The sequence below is a fragment of the Neoarius graeffei genome, chromosome 24 (assembly GCF_027579695.1).
Source record: "Neoarius graeffei isolate fNeoGra1 chromosome 24, fNeoGra1.pri, whole genome shotgun sequence".
NCBI classification, from domain to species: Eukaryota; Metazoa; Chordata; class Actinopteri; order Siluriformes; family Ariidae; genus Neoarius; species Neoarius graeffei.
The window spans coordinates 44,609,814-44,630,455 of NC_083592.1; the positions used below are offsets into that span (position 1 = coordinate 44,609,814).

The following is a 20,642-nucleotide window of genomic DNA, read 5'->3' on the forward strand; positions in this document are numbered from 1 at the left end:
TTCATTGAACTGTCTTCACTCTGGCTAGGATGCATGAGGTGTTCACTTAAGATATACAGTGTTATAGTGGTGCTTGAAAGTTTGTGAACCCTTTAGAATTTTCTATATTTCTGCATAAATATGACCTAAAACAACATCAGATTTTCACACAAGTCCTAAAAGTAGATAAAGAGAATCCAGTTAAACAAATGAGACAAAAATATTATACTTGGTCATTTATTTACTGAGGAAAATGATCCAGTATTACACATCTGTGAGTGGCAAAAGTATGTGAACCTCAAGGATTAGCAGTTAATTTGAAGGTGAAATTAAAGTCAGGTGTTTACAAAATCAGTGGGACGACAATCAGGTGTGAGTGGGCACCCTGTTTTATTTAAAGAACAGGGATCTATCAAAGTCTGATCTTCACAACACATGTTTGTGAAAGCATATCATGGCATGAACAAAGGAGATTTCTGAGGACCTCAGAAAAAGTTTTGTTGATGCTCATTAGGCTGGAAAAGGTTACAAAATCATCTCTAAAGAGTTTGGACTCTACCAATCCACAGTCAGATTGTGTACAAATGGAGAAATTCAAGACCATTGTTACCCTCCCCAGGAGTGGTCGACCAACAAAGATCACTCCAAGAGCAAGGCGTGTAATAGTCAGCGAGGTCACAAAGGACCCCAGGGTAACTTTTAAGCAACTGAAGGCCTCTCTCACATTGGCTAATGTTAATGTTCATGAGTCCACCATCAGGAGAACACTGAACAACAATGGTGTGCATGGCAGGGTTACAAGGAGAAAGCCACTGCTCTCCAAAAAGAACATTGCTGCTCGTCTGCAGTTTGCTAAAGATCATGTGGACAAGCCAGAAGGCTATTGGAAAAATGTTTTGTGGACGGATGAGACCAAAATAGAACTTTTTGGTTTAAATGAGAAGTGTTATGTTTGGAGAAAGGAAAAACATTGCATTCCAGCATAAGAACCTTATCCCATCTATGAAACATGGTGGTGGTAGTATCATGGTTTGGGCCTGTTTTGCTGCATCTGGGCCAGGACAGCTTGCCATCATTGATGGAACAATGAATTCTGAATTACACCAGCAAATTCTAAAGGAAAATGTCAGGACATCTGTCCATGAACTGAATCTCAAGAGAAGGTGGGTCATGCAGCAAGACAATGACCCTAAGCACACAAGTCGTTCTACCAAAGAATGGTTAAAGAAGAATGTTTTTGGAATGGCCAAGTCAAAGTCCTGACCTTAATCCAATCGAAATGTTGTGGAGGGACCTGAAGCGAGCAGTTCATGTGAGGAAACCCACCAACATCCCAGAGTTGAAGCTGTTCTGTATGGAGGAATGGGCTAAAATTCCTCCAAGCCGGTGTGCAGGACTGATAAACAGTTCCCAGAAGCATTTAGTTGCAGTTATTGCTGCACAAGGGGGTCACACACCAGGTACTGAAAGCAAAGGTTCACATACTTTTGCCACTCACATATGTAATATTGGATCAGTTTCCTCAATAAATAAATGACCAAGTGTAATATTTTTGTCTCATTTGTTTAACTGGGTTCTCTTTATCTACTTGAAGGTCTTGTGTGAAAATCTGATGAGGTATTAGGTCATATTTATGCAGAAATATAGAAAATTCTAAAGGGTTCACAAACTTTCAAGCACCACTGTACTTCAGAACTGGAAAGTCATACAAATAATAAAATTTTGTTGTTGTTGCACCCGAGTGCCATTAATATGGTCATGCAACAAAACCGGCTGAAATGACGACCACATAGATGTTCAATATAAACAGTTTATTAACATCACATGCAGCTCATTAAATACCCCTCAAATGAGCCTTAAAGGGCAGTTTATACACACAGATGAACTCCAGACTGAGTTGAGGCTGTGGTAAAGCAATCCCTTCTGTCCTCATCCCCAGAACTGGGCTGCTTCCAGGCTACTCTTGATGTTGCTCAGGTTCTCTCTCCTCGCTTTCGTCACCAGGTTGGCTTCTCCTTTTTGTAAGCGTCTCCTCTGAGCAGCCTTCTGCTGTTTAGTGAGCTGTCTCTTCACTTTCTCTCTGATCACAGACTGTAGAAAATGACGTTCAAGATTGACAACTTAGTATCACATGCCATAGTTTTTTGGTCAAATGATAAACGACTTTATTGAATTGAAACTAGTACCCTATAATGGCAAACTCGTTCAACAACACACGAGTAAAATATACAGTGGAACGCAAAAGAGAACCTCTCAATTTCTGAGAAGGGGGGGGGGGGGGGGGGGAGGATGGAGCTCTATTTACAGTCTACAATCTCATCTCATTATCTCTAGCCGCTTTATCCTGTTTTACAGGGTCGCAGGCAAGCTGGAGCCTATCCCAGCTGACTACGGGCGAAAGGCGGGGTACACCCTGGACAAGTCGCCAGGTCATCACAGGGCTGACACATAGACACAGACAACCATTCACACTCACATTCACACCTACGGTCAATTTAGAGTCACCAGTTAACCTAACCTGCATGTCTTTGGACTGTGGGGGAAACCGGAGCACCCGGAGGAAACCCACGCAAACTCCGCACAGAAGGGCCTTCGCCGGCCACGGGGCTCGAACCCGGACCTTCTTGCTGTGAGGCAACAGCGCTAACCACTACACCACTGTGCCGCCCCTAGTCTACAACCAAACTGGATTTTTTTTTTTTAATTTTTGATGCTCCTTTGCCTCAATATGAATACTTTGTAGTCCATTTTGATAAATCGACATGTTGGAGATTCACAGACATTGCAAATTTTTATATCTGATTTTTTGGGGGGGGGCTTTTTTCACCTTTATTGGATAGGACAGTGTAGAGACAGGAAATGAGCGGGAGAGAGAGACGGGGAGGGATCAGGAAATGACCTCGGGTCAGAATCGAACCAGGGTCCCCGGATTTATGGTATGGCACCTTATCCAACTGAGCCACGACGCCCCCATATCTGATATTTTTAATATTAAGTAAGCTATCAAGTTTTGCACAAATAAACCTGGTATTTTATATATTACACACACACCTGTGCAAAAGTCTTAGACCCTTTTTTTTTTCATACAAACTGTCAGATTTCTATTTTATGACTTCTACATTATCGAGTCAGTACAAAAACATTTTAGAGTCCAAACATTTGTTTTCCAGCACAAAATTAAATGTTACAGGGGAAAAAAAAAAAAAACAAGTTTGTATCTGAGCAGCATGTTACATAAGAGACCACTTTTCAGATTACAAAAAGAAAACATAATGAAGGCTGCTGGGTTTTGGTACAAAATGAAGACGCGAGTGCGACAGTCAAAGTATCCAGAAGAACTGTGGCTGGTTCTGTAAGATGCTCAGTAAAACCTACAGCTCATTTCCTTATAAAACTGCGCTCACTGTACCCGAGACTACTATTTTTTATTTTTAAAGCAAAGGGTCGTCTCACACCAAATATTGACTTTTTTTCATGCATTACTGCTTACTGATCTTTATGGTATAATATTGAACCACTTCATTTCATAATTTTTAAGCCATTTTCGGTCTACAGCATTTCTTTACCTGCGCCTAAGGCTTTCGCACAGCACTGTATACTCCGTACATTTATAAAGAGGAGAATCCTGTTATTATTTTGCGATTCAAATAACAGCGAGCATCAGAAATCAGGATCATGGGTTATGATAAATCACAGTAATAGTATCAAATGATTTGAAAGTGCTTTATAGCTTATATTTTGCTTTAAAAAAAAAAAGCCGTAGGTGGAGACACTATACACGAAAGAGTTAATGAAATGGCTAGAGTTGCCAAGTCGGGATGAACACTAATGTATAAATCGGCAACACGATCTAGGTTTGTCATGGTACATTGATCTTTTTAACTGATACCAAGTTGTATATTATATTACACATTGTATATTATGGCTACGTTCACACTGCAGGCTGAAGTGACTCAAATCCGATCTTTTCGCCCATATGTGACCTGTATCCGATCTTTTATTGACAATATGAACGACACAGATCCGATTTTTTCAAATCCGACCCAGGCCGTTTGGATATGTGGTCCTAATTCCGATTCCTATCCGCTCTTTTCATATGCGACTTCAGTCTGAACCGCCAGGTCGCATTCATCCGACTTACACGTCATCAACAAGCCACAAACGTCACTATTCTGCGCTGAAGTAGGCGGCGGGTCTCTCAAAAAAGTTACAACAACATGGCGCATAATCACGGGCGCAGATAGAGGGTGGGACGAGTCATATTTAAATTCACCTCGTTCGGTCCCCCCCCACTTATAGGGAGGAAAAAACGTCTATGCTGTCTTTCTTTGCATAAGGCAAACCTCACGGAAAAATCAAAAGACTAATTACCATTCGGTTTATTGAGGTGCACAGCAGTGTATACATAGTTGCAACAACTCACATAAAACAAAACAAAGACTGATATTCGGTTGGTTGAGCTGCGCAGACTGCACAGGTTGCGAGCTCGAGCTTGGTTGCTATGGTTACTAACAACAAGTTTGACAGGCATATCGGGGTTGGGGTTGGTTTGCTGGCAGCTTTGCCCCCCCCAGTTTTTTGTCCCTCCCAGTTCAAAAAACGTATCTGCGCCCCTGCGCATGACATCAATGCGAGGGACGCTTCGGGCTGTGAAGGTTCTGAATCTTCTCAATGGAAGGACGCAGAGGTTAGGGAGCTGATTTCCATTTGGGGGGATGCAGCTATTCAAGCTAGATTGGATGAGTCATACCGCAACCGGGCGGTTTTACTTCCGTAAACACTGGCCATGCTCACTGCGTGTGACGTCGTCGTATCCTGCAGTGCGCATGCGGAACACTTTTAGGTCGCTTTTCGTTCATACTGAGGATCACATACAAGTCGCATATATTTGTTAATGTGAACGACCTCACAAAAAAATCGGATTTCACAAAAAAATCTGAATTGAGCATTAAGCCTTGCAGTGTGAACGTAGTGTCTGACTTACTGTTGTTTATAGCATTGTTTTATTTTGAAACATTTCATTTCATTATTTTTAAGCCATATTTGGTCTACAACATTTCTTTACATATGCCTAAGACTTTTGCACACAAAAGTATATATGTACATTTTTTTTTTTTTTAAATATTGGTAGCACTACTCACTGGAGGAATCGTGGACTGGCTGGTGACGCTTCCGATGGACGTTTCACTGGTTGTTCTTTGCCTGTGCTCATTCACATGGAGTAAGCTGTCTTGATCTCTGTGAAAATTAGAGCAAGCAAACATGCTCAGCTGGTGCGCTTAGCAAAATGTACTTGATTATGCTACAAGAGGTAAAAAGCAAATTCAACTGTTGCTTGGATCCTAGTTTTGCTTGATGAATCATATTAATTAACGTTACCTGAAAGGTTTGAACTCTTTATTGTGAGCTGAAAGATCAACCAAATCTGGGCATTCGTCCTCATTCTCCTCATTACTCTCCAACCTTGTTGAACTGTCTGCTACTAAGTCATTACTCCAGTCAGAACAGATCTCATTCTCTGAGCTAGTCTCTCCATGTTGCTCCTCTGTGTATTTCTCTCCTGATGAGATCTCATCCCCAATCTTCAGGCCCTCAAGTTCCAGAAGAGCATGTTTGTACTCCTCCATGTCAACAGACTCCTCACAAACAGGCTCTGGTGCTTCAGGAGCATCGTCTTCATCTCCACTGAGGTTTTCTTCACCCTCAGGGCCGACTGGCTGGAGAAGCTGGTCGTCCTGCTGGAACTCTTTGCTGTAACCACTGGCTGAGATCTCTACATCCAAAGAGCAGGCTTTTCTGAAAGTCGACAAAATACAAACAACTAAATTAAACTGTGAGCTGTAATATGTTTATTTGTTAACACACAACATGCAAAATAAGTACCTGATATCCTTAAACGTTGGGTACAGTTCACTTTCGTAGTTGAAGCGTTTAATGAAGAAATCTCTAACGCACTTGACATCTCTATCAAAATACCTGGAGAAAAATATCCAATAAGCCAAGATACGGTTTTGAGCTATTCATTTGATTGTAAAACAATTAATCCTATACCTATAGGTTTTAATTTCACAGCTTGAATATAAAGAGAAAAATACATCAGTTAACTCCTATTTGGACTGCTAATAAAAAATAAACACCATTGTGCATTTGGATGAGACGTGGACACCATTTGCGGAAAGTCAATCATCGTTATATGATCGTTGTCATCGAGCATCAGGTTGAACTCGTTAAAGTCCCCATGAATAAGTCCATGATTGGCCAGTTTGACGATCAGCTCCATGATTTCACTGTACAACAAGGCAGGGTCTTGAATTTCATGCACCTGACACCTGGCACACAAAGAGGGGATAACAAATAAATTCAAGCTTCCATTTCAATGCAAAATTAAATTCGAACGGCGGTCCTAAAGTGCGGCACCGTTTGGTGATTTCGTTCCTCGACCTGATAACTGATAGTATGAGCTGAGAAATTACATTTCTCCAACAACAGCTCCTGCTGTAACTCAAATCCCAGCTGTACATTAATGCTCTCTTTTCTTTTTAATGTTATCATTTATTATAACTCATTCACAGGGACTTGTATGGTGGCATTAAACAACTGTAAATTTTACTATTTTTTTAATTTAAGTAGATCATTCTTTAATTCAAAAAAAAAAAAAGTTCCTGTTAGCAAAAAAAGAGGAACAAAACACTGTCATGCTATGAGAGTACTGCGACTGGAAAATAATGACCTCTGGAGTGGCAGGTGGCACTCATGCCACCATGTCATTGATTATTTTCCTATAGCAGCATGCCCCGTTGTGTTTGGACTCCACTGGTAAGCAATCATCTAGGATTTCAACATCATTGATGCACAAGTAACCTGCATGTTTACAGTATTTTTAGCTCATCTGGCTGACAGGTGATGAATTTATGCCATCATGTGTTGTCCGTCCGGCGTCGTCCACATTTCACGAAAATTGCTTCTTCTCTCACATTTCTTCACCGATTTTTATTCTTTTTGGCAGGAAGGTAGGTCTGCCTGGGGTGCATATAGCTTCTATCCAAATTTGCATAATTGCAGTTAATAATAAGGAGTAATTAAGTCCTAACGAGCAGTTTCTACACAAATCGCTTCTTCTCCCTCAATTCTTCACCAATTTTGATTCTTTCTGGCATGAACATACAGGTACCTAGGGTGCATATAACTTTTCTGCCCAGATTTGCTTAATTACAGTTATTAATGAGGTTATGGACTAATTAATCCTTAAATCAGCAGTTCAACAAAAATCACTTCTTCTCAGTCAATTCCTAGCCGTTTTGGATTCTTTCTGGCAAATATATAGCTTGCAACATTTATTGCGCAAGGTGGCCCACTTTAGATCGTTCCTTCTGGACTAGACGGGGCCAGAGTGAGCTACGCCATCACTGACAGCGTCTCGTTTATTCCCCCACTGCCAATTTTCCCCTAAGGATAACCCGAGACTATTTTTCTCCATTTTCAATATGATACAGTATTAAAGCTCTGAGCATAACAGCAACATGCTTTCAGACAAGTTGCATCAAACGCTCACTTATGTGTTTTCAATTTTAAAAAAAAAATTGAGAATTACACTGATGATAATCGACTCACAGAGGATAGCCGTTGATGAGCTCCATAACGACTGCATGTCTGTTGTAGTCCACTGGCTTTGGAACAGGAAAGCCCCGGTCATACAGGGCCTGGAAAGAAATAACACACTATTCAATATATTATTCCAAATTAACAACATTTACAATTGCGGTACACTAGATGTATGTGTGTGTCCATTCCGGAGTAAAAAGAGATTTACCTTGTAACTACTTACAAAATGGCAACCATCAGTCTAAATCACCTGACTTCACAATCACCCAATTACGGGCTTCTTAAAAAATTATATACAACCCCGATTCCAAAAAAGTTGGGACAAAGTACAAATTGTAAATAAAAATGGAATGCAATAATTTACAAATCTCAAAATCTGATATTGTATTCACAATAGAACATAGACAACATATCAAATGTCAAAAGTGAGACATTTTGAAATTTCATGCCAAATATTGGCTCGTTTGAAATTTCATGACAGCAACACATCTCAAAAAAGTTGGGACAGGGGCAATAAGAGGCTGGAAAAGTTAAAGGTACAAAAAAGGAACAGTTGGAGGACCAAACTGCAACTCATTAGGTCAACTGGCAATAGGTCATTAACATGACTGGGTATAAAAAGAGCATCTTGGAGTGTCAGCGGCTCTCAGAAGTAAAGATGGGAAGAGGATCACCAATCCCCCTAATTCTGCGCCGACAAATAGTGGAGCAATATCAGAAAGGAGTTCGACAGTGTAAAATTGCAAAGAGTTTGAACATATCATCTACAGTGCATAATATCATCAAAAGATTCAGAGAATCTGGAAGAATCTCTGTGCGTAAGGGTCAAGGCCGGAAAACCATACTGGGTGCCCGTGATCTTCGGGCCCTTAGACGGCACTGCATCACATACAGGCATGCTTCTGTATTGGAAATCACAAAATGGGCTCAGGAATATTTCCAGAGAACATTATCTGTGAACACAATTCACCGTGCCATCCGCCATTGCCAGCTAAAACTCTGTAGTTCAAAGAAGAAGCCGTATCTAAACATGATCCAGAAGCGCAGACGTCTTCTCTGGGCCAAGGCTCATTTAAAATGGACTGTGGCAAAGTGGAAAACTGTTCTGTGGTCAGACGAATCAAAATTTGAAGTTCTTTATGGAAATCAGGGATGTCGTGTCATTCGGACTAAAGAGGAGAAGGACGACCCAAGTTGTTATCAGCGCTCAGTTCAGAAGCCTGCATCTCTGATGGTATGGGGTTGCATTAGTGCGTGTGGCATGGGCAGCTTACACATCTGGAAAGACATCAGTGCTGAAAGGTATATCCAGGTTCTAGAGCAACATATGCTCCCATCCAGATGACGTCTCTTTCAGGGAAGACCTTGCATTTTCCAACATGACAATGCCAAACCACATACTGCATCAATTACAGCATCATGGCTGCGTAGAAGGGTCCGGGTACTGAACTGGCCAGCCTGCAGTCCAGATCTTTCACCCATACAAAACATTTGGCGCATCATAAAACGGAAGATATGACAAAAAAGACCTAAGACAGTTGAGCAACTAGAATCCTACATTAGACAAGAATGGGTTAACATTCCTATCCCTAAACTTGAGCAACTTGTCTCCTCAGTCCCCAGACGTTTACAGACTGTTGTAAAGAGAAAAGGGGATGTCTCACAGTGGTAAACATGGCCTTGTCCCAACTTTTTTGAGATGTGGTGTTGTCATGAAATTTAAAATCACCTAATTTTTCTCTTTAAATGATACATTTTCTCAGTTTAAACATTTGATATGTCATCTATGTTCTATTCTGAATAAAATATGGAATTTTGAAACTTCCACATCATTGCATTCTGTTTTTATTTACAATTTGTACTTTGTACCAACTTTTTTTGGAATCGGGTGTTATACACACACACAATACTATAAAGGACTACACTCACTGGCCACTTTAATAGGAACATGTTTTTGATTCTAAGATCCCTGTTCTTGGCTGCAGGAGTGAAACCCAATGCTGAGATGCTTTTCTGCTCACCACGTTTGTAAAGAGTTGTTATATCCTTCCTGGCAAAAAAAAAAAGCTCGAACCAATCTGGCCATTTTCCTCTGACCTCTCTCATCAACAAGGCGTTTGTTTCCACCCGCAGAACCGTCCCTCGCTCAACTCAATGTTTTTTTTGTTTTTCGCACCATTCTGTGTAAACTCTAGAGACTGCTGTGTGTGAAAACCCCAGGTGGTCAGCAGTTTCTGAAATACTCAAACCAGTCCATCTGACTCAAACCAACACCCATGCCACAGTGAAACAAAGTCACACTTTGAGATCACAATTTTTCCCGTTCTGATGTTTGACGTGAACATTAACTGAAGCTCTTGATTTGTATCTGCATGATTTGATGCATTGTGCTGCATAAAACAGCAGGTGGATGGTGTTCCTAATAAAGTGGCCAGTGAATGTATAGTATACCTATAGTCACAATACATCAGTCTCACACAGAAACTAATATTTTAAATCCTCAGTTCATTATAATCAGTGAATCTGTTTAAAAAAATAATAATAAGGCATGAGAATTACTTTCATGTATGCGTATTCTTTCATGGCGGAGAGCCGAGACAGGTACAGCCAGGACATTTTGTGTCTGTGTTTGTGGTAATCACGCTTATTCTTCAGGTTCCGGAAAGATGTTCTTCCGAGTCTGTGGAGCTTCAGAGCAAATTGCTCGTCTTCTTCATTAGCTACGATGTAAATATCTGGAACGGGGGAAAAAAATAAATAAATAAAATTATATATATGTGCTTCTCATTTCATCATGCTTAACAACTAGTCCAGCTGTTCTCTTTGGACAACCTTTTAGCTGTGCACGATGGGGCAGTACTCCACAACCCGCTGATGTCTGGTCAATTTATATGTCTGAATTAATACAAAGTTATCCACATAAAAATACTACAAAAAAAATAATCAACGTACCGAAGAAACATTTTAAGACCAATTGAAAATTTTTTATAAATGTTCAGATGCCATTATAAATGGAAATGCATCTCTTTTCCGAAAACCAAAATTGATTTGGGGTGGGGTGGGTGGTCACCTCACAATATTTGACAATCATACAGCACCCATCCACACATGCCCAACATGTGGGTATACCTTCAAAGCCCAGATTGGCCTCATCAGTCACCTCCGGACACACAACCGCCACCCACCAAATTGAAGTCATGGTCATCTTCGACCCCGAAGGACAAACATCACATTACATAATTTTAGTTCATGACTGACAAGTTGGGGCCTTTAAAGGGATCCTCCAACGGCTTGATTTTTAAACTTATTTTATGTAAAATTAGTCACAGATTTCAAAAATCTAACTTTCATGGCGTATTCACACCTTTGTTGTTTGGTCCGGACCAAACGACCAAACGAACCAAATTTCCCTTGGTCCGGACCTTTTGGGTTGGTCTGAATACAAACCACTGAACTCTGGTCCGGACCAAACAAGCAGACCGAGACCGAGCTGCAAGGTCGGACTCGGTCCGGACCAAAGGAACCCTGGTGCGGATCTTTTGGAGGTGTGAAAGCAGACCGGACCTAATCCGACAGTTTTGCTTTTTTGTACCTCGGGAGCTTCCGTCATTTGTCAAGCATTATGGGAAACAGAGTCTTGACACTCCACTGCAAAGTGCAAACACTGTTTCGGTTGTCAAGGGAACCTTACAACAGTCGTTCAGTCATTCAGACCAGTGGTAGGCTAGACTACAGAGTACAAAAAATGAGTAGGGGGCAAACGTGGGCCGAGGAAGAAACGCGTACCCTTGTGGATATATGGGCAGATGTCCACATATCTGAGCTTTTGGAGAGAACACACAAAGATGCCGACGTGTTTACTGTATTCAGTGAGAAAATGAAGGAGAAGGGGTTCACGCGCTCCCCAGAACAATGTCGGCTAAAAGTGAAGAAACTCCATCAGACCTACATTAAAATCAGGGACATTCTTTCAAAAAAGTGGCAGTACTAGTGACGCAAAAAAGAAATTCATCTATTGCGTGAAGAGCCAGAACTGTCACAACATGATGTGCGCTCATCAGCGCTATCCTCCGTAGCCGCCTTGCCCTTTGTCGTCGTCGTTGATAAATTACTTGTACAACAGCATAGGTAATCGCACAATTGTGAAAACAGTAAAAACTGGAAAAAACATACAGCTTTGATGACATTAAAAAGAATAACAGCACGGAAAGCCTCCATGACTACTTTTGAACTTAACGCTTTGTGCGCGTGTCGTCTCTGACCAATAGCTGAACGACCTCAGGGCGCGTGGCTTTGTTGACAGATTTTGGTCCGCTTACTAAAATGTACAGTGTGAAAGCGAACCGCACCAAAATGAAAAAAAAACAAACAAACATTTGGTTCGGACCAAAGCAAGTGAACTATCCTGGTCTGAATACACCCTTATTTTCGGAGATCAAACAGTTGTCGAGAAAAAAATTTTTTTTTTTTTTAGAATACCAAATGGACTTCCTGCACTGGTGACGTACGCGACGACACCAGGTCGTGGTCACTTGGAGCAACTCAGCTGTTTATAATCTCCGGTTACATCGTAGTCTTGCTAGTTTTACAAGTATTTTTACAGAATTTATCAGCTTTTAAATAAGTATGCCTCATTGTGTAGCATACAAATGCCACAACGATGCGCAAAAGAAACCCCAAGCTAGAACCAGGGGTCGAAATTAACTTTTGAATGTACTTGCCCTCAGGGCAACCAACCCCAAAAATTTACTTGCCCACATGCATGTATCAGTTGCCCTACTTTTTTGCAGGTTGACTGGGTAAGTAATTTGCATAAAAAGCAATCTGGATGTATATTATAGAGTATGCAATAAAATATTTCAACTTGTTTTGCCATTGTTTGATTACTAATTGATAGAAATAAAAGTTATAACACTCACATGTGTTTGGTGTTTATTTCATCATGATGAACAGTAAAACAACGAGGTATAACTACTAGTATCTTCTATTAAACATGTTAAACAGTCAGAAAACATCATGTCATCATGGTCAAGTGGAACTGATCAAATCAGAATTAAAAAGCAGTCCAAAAAGACGCTTCGTTCGTTCTAGCCTGTGTGACAGTGGCGCCTCGTGTGAATAATCATATCATGTAGCGCCATGTCGCGAATGAAAGCGTCAACTACCGCAACGAACCAAAGTCAAGGACAAACGAAAGAGAAGACGGGAAAAATAAAGTTTTCGTTCTGTTTCTATTAGGAATCACAACAACTTAATTTTTCTTGGTAAAATAGACATTCAAACGCAGTTGTCCGATGGACAACTAGTGATAATTTTATTGTTGCCCGAGTATGAGAATGACTTGCCCATGTCCGTCGGTACATGCTTAATTTTGACCCCTGTAGAACCAGACTCCATTTCCGCAGAGAAAATGCAAAAAAAGTGTGTTTGCTCAGCTTGTAGCAGAGAATCACCAACAGAAACTGGATCAGACATGAGACCCTGCGCTGCAAAATCTGTTTCCCCCCCCACATGATCTACAGAAAGTAAATTTTAAGAAGACTTGCAAAATAATGATTTTAGCTGAAGCAACAATGTCCAGTATAAAACATCACCACAAAAAAGTGGCTTAAATATCATGATATGCATACTAATTACAATACAGTAAATGGATTCCAAACAGGTTAACTACACCATGTATATGCACGTGGATCAATTATTATCAGTGTACAATCTGAAAACACAATGTAAACAAGGACTCTGACTGTCTAGTCCACAACTTCCCAAGTCTCGGAGTAGCCCTATTCTGTACATAGTATTTTCTCTGGTTCCAACACATCCGAAAATGGCATGTTAGAGCAGCATGAGAAAGAGCAGGATGGAAAAAACAAACAATACAATAATTCTGACCTGACTCTTTGCCGACACCCATCTGGTTTCCCACAGACAAAATGACATTTCGAGATGACAGCGCCTTCAGAGCCAGATAATCATAACCACCATAGTTCAGGCGATATCCCTGCACAGCTGGAAAAACAAAAACAGCAATGACAGACACAAGGTTAAACGCAACTCATCACGAGACAGAAACTCCGTTAACAAAGTAACACCAGGATCAGACGACACAATATTTTTGTCTTTCATGATGGTCACCATGTCAGGTTAGTGCCATAAATTCTTGCCATGTCTTGAATGGGAGATTGGCAACATGACAAATTTGATCCTAAACAATCAGTATTCCTGTCCTTGCATGTTGGAGGGAAAGGATCAAGAAATTGTCAATCATGGTGAATACAAGTCATTTCGTCCAATAGTTAAGACATTTCAACCAAAGCCTTTTTCATACACAGCAACAATCAATTATTTTATATTTCAGGTATTTGTTTGTTTGAAAAAAGGAGGAATTCTCAATGGACTCGGACTACAGCAAAACACATTTTTGTAAAGCAAACGAGTGCCATAGTGCATGCGCTTCGACACTAAACAGCATAACAAGACAGGCCAAGGCGCAGTCCTACCGACCCGAGACCATGCTCTTTCGAAGGGGAAGGCTTAGAGGGAGGTGCCTGTAAAATTTGGCTTCACTGCAAGCCATCTGGATCATATTAAATTTTTACAGCGTTTGCTTTACAAAAATGTTTTCTGCTTCGGTCAAATTCTACTGAGAATTCTTCTTTTCTACTAAGAATTCTTTTTCTAACAAATGAATACCTGAAATATAAAATCATTGACAGTGCATATGAAAAAGGCTTTGGACCAAATGTCTCAACTATTGAACAAAATGGTCATTGGACGAAGCGTCCCGATCCCATCATGGCTACAGAAGGAATGTCAAGGAAAACACCATACTAGATGTTCTCAAATTAGGTAAGAAAAAGCCAAAAATCCTGAAACGCCAAACTCTTCATCAGGGCATCCCAGACACCACATCAAGATTGGTTCATTGTTTCCATCGTTCATATTCAGACCCGTTGCTAGAAGTCTTTTTGACCATGACAAAAATGAGACTCGAATTTGTCTCATCTGATCCCAGCATTAATGAGTGACACCTCTGAGTGCCAACAACAGGCGGGTGATCTTTACTTTTGGTGCGCTCGTAGGCCAGCAGTTTGTGTTTGACCAGCTCTCTCAGAATTTTATTGCATCCTCCATGTCTCAGGCTGGCAATAGATGCGATCAAGCTGGCTGGTACGATCTCATGATTCTTCATTCCCATTTCCACCTGGTCAGAGATGAAAAATCAGTTAGAGATTAAAGACACCTTCAGAGTTTTAACGTCGAGGAGAATAACATAGGAAGTCAATTTGATCATAATCCACAACCCTGGTCCTGGAGTAACCCCTGTCCTGCACAAAACAACTAATTAACAGCCCTTTCCGAGCTGAAGTGGGCGTGTTAGAGCAGGCAAAAAGTGTAAGACATGGGGTACTTCAGGACCAGGGTTAGGAACCTGTGTTATGTTCATTATCTTTATCAATCATAACGGTTATACCTCTTACAGAATGCAAAATAGCTTTATAACATCAATCAGCTTCACCAAGTTTGTCTCAGATAGATCTGCTATGTGAGCTACCAAGATGCTATTAATAATAATAATAATAATAATAATAATAATAAAATACTCACAGCAGTCAACACCCGAAAATCATCTCTAGAAAGATATCTCAGCACAACAACGTTTAATTTACCCATAGTGCTCAAGAAAAAGTGATCCTGAGCTGTTACAGAGGAAATAAAACTACTGTTGTCATTCAGATTACATATGTCCGAAAAATATGCGCTCCAAACACATGGATGAAGAACCCGGAAGAAATAAACAAAGAATTTGCTTCCGCATTGGGCGGAGCCAAACCGCCTGTGTGTTTTACTGCCCCCTGGCGGTCTGGAGAATATTACTACTTCTTCCAGCTTGTCCTACTTGTGTTAGTCAGGCGATATTTGTTTATATTTGGAGGCTACTTTGCAAAATTTGCCAAATCTTGTGTTTGGTAATAAGTTCAGATATAAATTCATAAATCTGGACTTGTTGTAATGTTTGTAGGCTGCTGTTTCATAGTTAATTATGCAGGGGAACTTTGCGCATAAAAAGAGCCCTGAAACCACATATAGGAAATTGGTATAAAAGTATGACATCATTAATATGCAATTATTATATCCATAATAGCTGTTATTTGTAGCACACAACCTTTTTATTCAGGTCAAAAGCATGGTTCATACATTAGATATCCATTTAACCCTAAAAGGACCTCAACTACTGAGTGGGATCAGTTCGAACCTCAGAGGTGGTGTGGTGTGGTGTGCTGCTCAGTCTATTCAACTGACTGAACTTTTTGCTTTTAGGAGTTTGTTACTCTATAGATTCTTTATCTAAAAGTATGTTTGTTTCAAGATTGATGGGGGAAAAAAGGGTTTAACGAGGTGACGGATTTTCTGTTGGGGTCCCATAACTCTGCTGCAAAAATATTTCAGCAAGTTAGTCGCTTCTTTGTGTGTCTATCTTTGCCTGTCTGTACGCTTGCATGCTTGTCTCAGATGTCTGCCATAATTAAGAATATAACTCTCTTATAAATTGTAGATAACGAGTGAACCTGTTAGTTATCGAATAACTGAAATGTCTGATGCTTATCTGTCCATGCACTCTTCATACAGAACAACAGACAGTCCAGCAGATACAGAGGAAACTGACATTGTTTACTTTTGAAAATAGTCCACTGGCTGTTCTGGTCATAATATGTGTTACCAATAACTGCTTTTATCTTCGTGTTTTGTGTTTGAATCCTTAGGCAAAGTGTTACTTCTTGATGTAGTTTGGACATAAAAAAAAAAACCCAGAAACTGCTAGCAGCTTAGTAATAAATGTATCACAGAAATTTCTGAAATGAGAGATTGTGAGCTGAGTTCTGGAATGTAGATAAGCTATAAATATTCTCAAGTTCTGTAGCAATAGTGTAAAATATTTCTGGCTTTTTTATGTTCTCGATGTACTTAAATGTCTCATTTTAAACTTAACTTGATAATATCATGTAAATATATGATTTCTATTCACAAAGTTAGTAAATGGATAATTATTTTAAAAAAATACAGATGTTATAAAGGATTTAAATGATACGGATATATGATTTTTTTTTTACGTTTTTACATGTGATATTTAGTATTTCCTTTTTTTGGTGAAAATGGTGATTGCTGACATTACAACAAGTAAAAATAATTTGTTTGGGATGTAAATAAAGGGCTAATACTGAGAAACCAGACTTGGCAAATTTTGCAAAGTAGGTTACATACAGTATGGGGTGGCACGGTGGTGTAGTGGTTAGCGCTGTCACCTCACAGCAAGAAGGTCCGGGTTCGGGCCCCGTGGCCGGCGGGGGCCTTTCAGTGCGGAGTTTGCATGTTCTCCCCGTGTCCGCGTGGGTTTCCTCCGGGTGCTCCGGTTTCCCCCACAGTCCAAAGACATGCAGGTTAGGTTAACTGGTGACTCTAAATTGACCGTAGGTGTGAATGTGAGTGTGAATGGTTGTGTGTCTATGTGTCAGCCCTGTGATGACCTGGCGACTTGTCCAGGGTGTACCCCGCCTTTCGCCCGTAGTCAGCTGGGATAGGCTGCAGCTTGCCTGCGACCCTGTAGAACAGGATAAAGCGGCTAGAGATAATGAGATGAGATGAGGTTATATATGTTCCCTGACTATGTGTGGGATCGCTGACATGTGGACCTTGACATGTCATATTAATTGAAGCATAGGTTTACGCCGGATGCGCTTCCTGCCGTTTTCTGGGTTTGGGACCAGCGCCAAACGGTGGCTGAGCTCCCAAACAAACAACCATTCACACCTATGGGCAGTTTAGAGTAGCCACTTGGCCTAACTGCATGTCTTTGGACTGTGGGGGAAACCCCTGCAAACACAGAAAGGCCCCTGTTGGCCACTGGGCTTGAACCCAGAACCTTCTTGCTGCAAGGCAACAGTGCTAAGCATTATACCACTGTCCTGCCCACAGCTTGAACAGGGCAGAAAAAAAAGACTTAAATTGATGTTTATTCTTGATTTCAAGAAGCTACATAAAAAATTGAGCGGCATGGTGGTACAGTGGTTAGCACTGTCGCCTCACTGCAAAAAAAGCTATGGGTTCGAACCTCACAGCTGACTGGAGCCTTCCTGTGCAGAGTTTGCATTTTCTCTCTCTGTCTGCATGGATTTTCTCCGGGTCCTCTGGTTTCCTCCCACAGTCTATACCTGTAGAGGCTCGTTCGTAGTGAGACCTTGAGAAAAGTGCTATAGCTTACGCTGACGAAGTCTCTGTCCCAAAGTAACTGTTTCCACTCTCAGTGTCCGTGTGCCTTGCAATAAATCCACTTGAAACATCTTGAAAGTTGAACTTTAATCCTCGTTTAACAATTACAAAGGTTCTAAGATACAGAGAGAGTCGGTGAGTCAGAGAGTCAGGTAAGAAAAACTGTTCGCTTCCACGGCTTCTCGAGATCTCCCTTGAGAAAGCGCGAGATCGTTCTTATAATAGCTGAGACCGTTCTAGTTCTAGTTCTAATTCTTCACATATGAATTCTTAATTCTAATGCTTCTAATTCTAATTCTTCTAACCTTGCCACATGTTATTCATCATTTTAATCATGAAATAAATTACTTATATGAAATTACACACTCAAATGAAATTATTTATACCTTTTAACATAAATTGTAATTCACGTTTATATGAATTCTACTTTGGCCGCTACAATACCGTTTATCCTACTGAGGTGCACAAGTGAGCTGGAGCCAATCCCAGCTGACACTGGGCGAGAAGACCCTGGACAGGACACCAGTCTATCACGGTGCTAATACAGAGCGATGGCCAGCCAGCCAGCCATTCACACTCACATTCACACCTATGGACCATTTAGAGTCACCAGTTTAACGAATCTAACAGTCTTTGGATTATGGGAGGTAACCGGAGAACCCAGAGTAAACCCACATAGGCATGAGGAGAACATGCAAATTCTGGCACAGAAAGGTCCCAGTCAACCAGCAGGTTCAAAACCAGAACCTACTTGCTGTGAGGTGACAGTGCTAAAGCCTTTACATTAAAACCACATGCATAATATTGTGTAGGTCCCCTTTGTGCCACCAAAACAGCTCTGACACAATAAGGTACAGACTCTATAAGACCTCTGAAGGGGTGCTGTGGTATCTGGCATCAAGCTCTGAGCAGCAGATACTTTTAGTCCTATAAGTTGTGAAGTGTGGCCTCCATGGATTGGACCCACAGATGCTCGGTCAAATTGAGATCTGGGGAATTTGTGATGGTACTTAAACCATTCCTGAACAATTTTTACAGTGGCAGGGGACATTATCCTGCTGAAAGAGGCCACCATTATTAGGAAATACCATAGCCATAAAGGAGTGTACTTGGTCTGCAACAGTGTTTAGGTAGGTGGTACGTGTCAAAGTAGCATCCACATAAATGTCAGGACGCAAGGTTTCCCAGCAGACATTGCACAGACCATCACACTATCTCTGCCAACTTACCTTCTTCCCATAGTGCATCCTGGTGCCATCTCTTTCCCAGGTAAGCAACACACACAGTCCCAGTCATCCACATGATGTAAAAGAAAATGTGATTCATTAAACCAGGCTACCTTCTATTGCACCATAGTACAGTTCTGATGATCACATGCTCATTATAGGTGCTTTTGGAGGAAGATAGAGTACTCAGGATGGGCACTCTGACCAGTCTCCGACTATGTAGCCCCAGATGCAGCAAGCTGTGATGCACTGTGTTCTGACACCTTTCTATCATAGCCAGCACTAACTTTTACAGCAATTTGTGCTACAGTAGGTGTTCTGTGAGATTGGCTCAGACAGGCTAGCCTTCGCCCCCCACGTACATCAATAAGTCCTGGGTGCCCATGACCCTGTAGCTGGTACACTTCAATCATATCTTGATGCCTTCATTTCCAGTCCATTGTGGTGGTGTACAGAGGCAAAATGATCAAAACAATGTCTATACAGTGGTGCTTGAAAGTTTGTGAACCCTTTAGAATTTTCTATATTTCTGCATAAATATGACATAAAACATCAGATTTTCACACAAGTCCTAAAAGTAGATAAAGAGAACCCAGTTAAACAAATGAGACAAAAATATTATACTTGGTCATTTATTTACTGAGGCAAGTGATCCAGTATTACATATCTGTGAGTGGCAAAAGTATGTGAACCTCTAGGATTAGCAATTCATTTGAAGGTGAAATTAGAGTCAGGTGTTTGCAATCAATGGGATGACAATCAGGTGTGAGTGGGCACCTTGTTTTATTTAAAGAACAGGGATCTATCAAAGTCTGATCTTCACAACACGTTTGTGGAAGTGTATCATGGCACGAACAAAGGAGATTTCTGAGGACCTCAGAAAAAGCATTCTTGATGCTCATCAGGCTGGAAAAGGTTACAAAATCATCTCTAAAGAGTTTGGACTCCATCAATCCACAGTCAGACAGATTGTGTACAAATGGAGGAAATTCAAGAACGTTGTTACCCTCCCCAGGAGTGGTCAACCAACAAAGATCACTCCAAGAGCAAGGCGTGTAATAGTCAGCAAGGTCACAAAGGACCCCAGGGTAACTTCTAAGCAACTGAAGGCCTCTCTCACATTGGCTAATGTTAATGAGTCCACCATCAGGAGAACACTGAACAGCAATGGTGTGCATGGCAGGGTTGCAAGGAGAAAGCCACTGCTCTCCAAAAAGAGCATTGCTGCTTGTCTGCAGTTTGCTAAAGATCATGTGGACAAGCCAGAAGGCTATTGGAAAAATGTTTTGTGGACGGATGAGACCAAACTAGAGCTTTTTGGTTTAAATGAGAAGTGTTACGTTTGGAGAAAGTAAAACACTGCATTCCAGCATAAGAACCTTATCCCATCTGTGAAACATGGTGGTGGTAGTATCATGGTTTGGGGCGGTTTTGCTGCATCTGGGCCAGGACGGCTTGCCATCATTGATGGAACAATGAATTCTGAATTATACCAGCGAATTCTAAAGGAAAATGTCAGGGCATCTGTCCATGAACTGAATCTCAAGAGAAGGTGGGTCATGCAGCAAG

General features: G+C 41.0%; 1 protein-coding gene across 1 annotated transcript; it reads right to left on the reverse strand.

The window, feature by feature from the left end:
• Positions 1 to 1,775: 1,775 nt before the first annotated feature.
• riok2 (RIO kinase 2 (yeast)) lies at positions 1,776 to 15,359 on the reverse strand. The gene is made up of 10 exons (XM_060907303.1): positions 15,187 to 15,359; positions 14,644 to 14,782; positions 13,471 to 13,587; positions 10,141 to 10,316; positions 7,591 to 7,679; positions 6,117 to 6,308; positions 5,863 to 5,955; positions 5,359 to 5,775; positions 5,121 to 5,217; positions 1,776 to 2,070 (listed from the first exon to the last, which is right to left on the reverse strand). The coding sequence occupies exons 1-10, from the start codon at positions 15,250 to 15,252 to the stop codon at positions 1,909 to 1,911; spliced, it is 1,548 nt and encodes a 515-aa protein (XP_060763286.1). The 5' UTR covers positions 15,253 to 15,359; the 3' UTR covers positions 1,776 to 1,908.
• Positions 15,360 to 20,642: the final 5,283 nt, after the last annotated feature.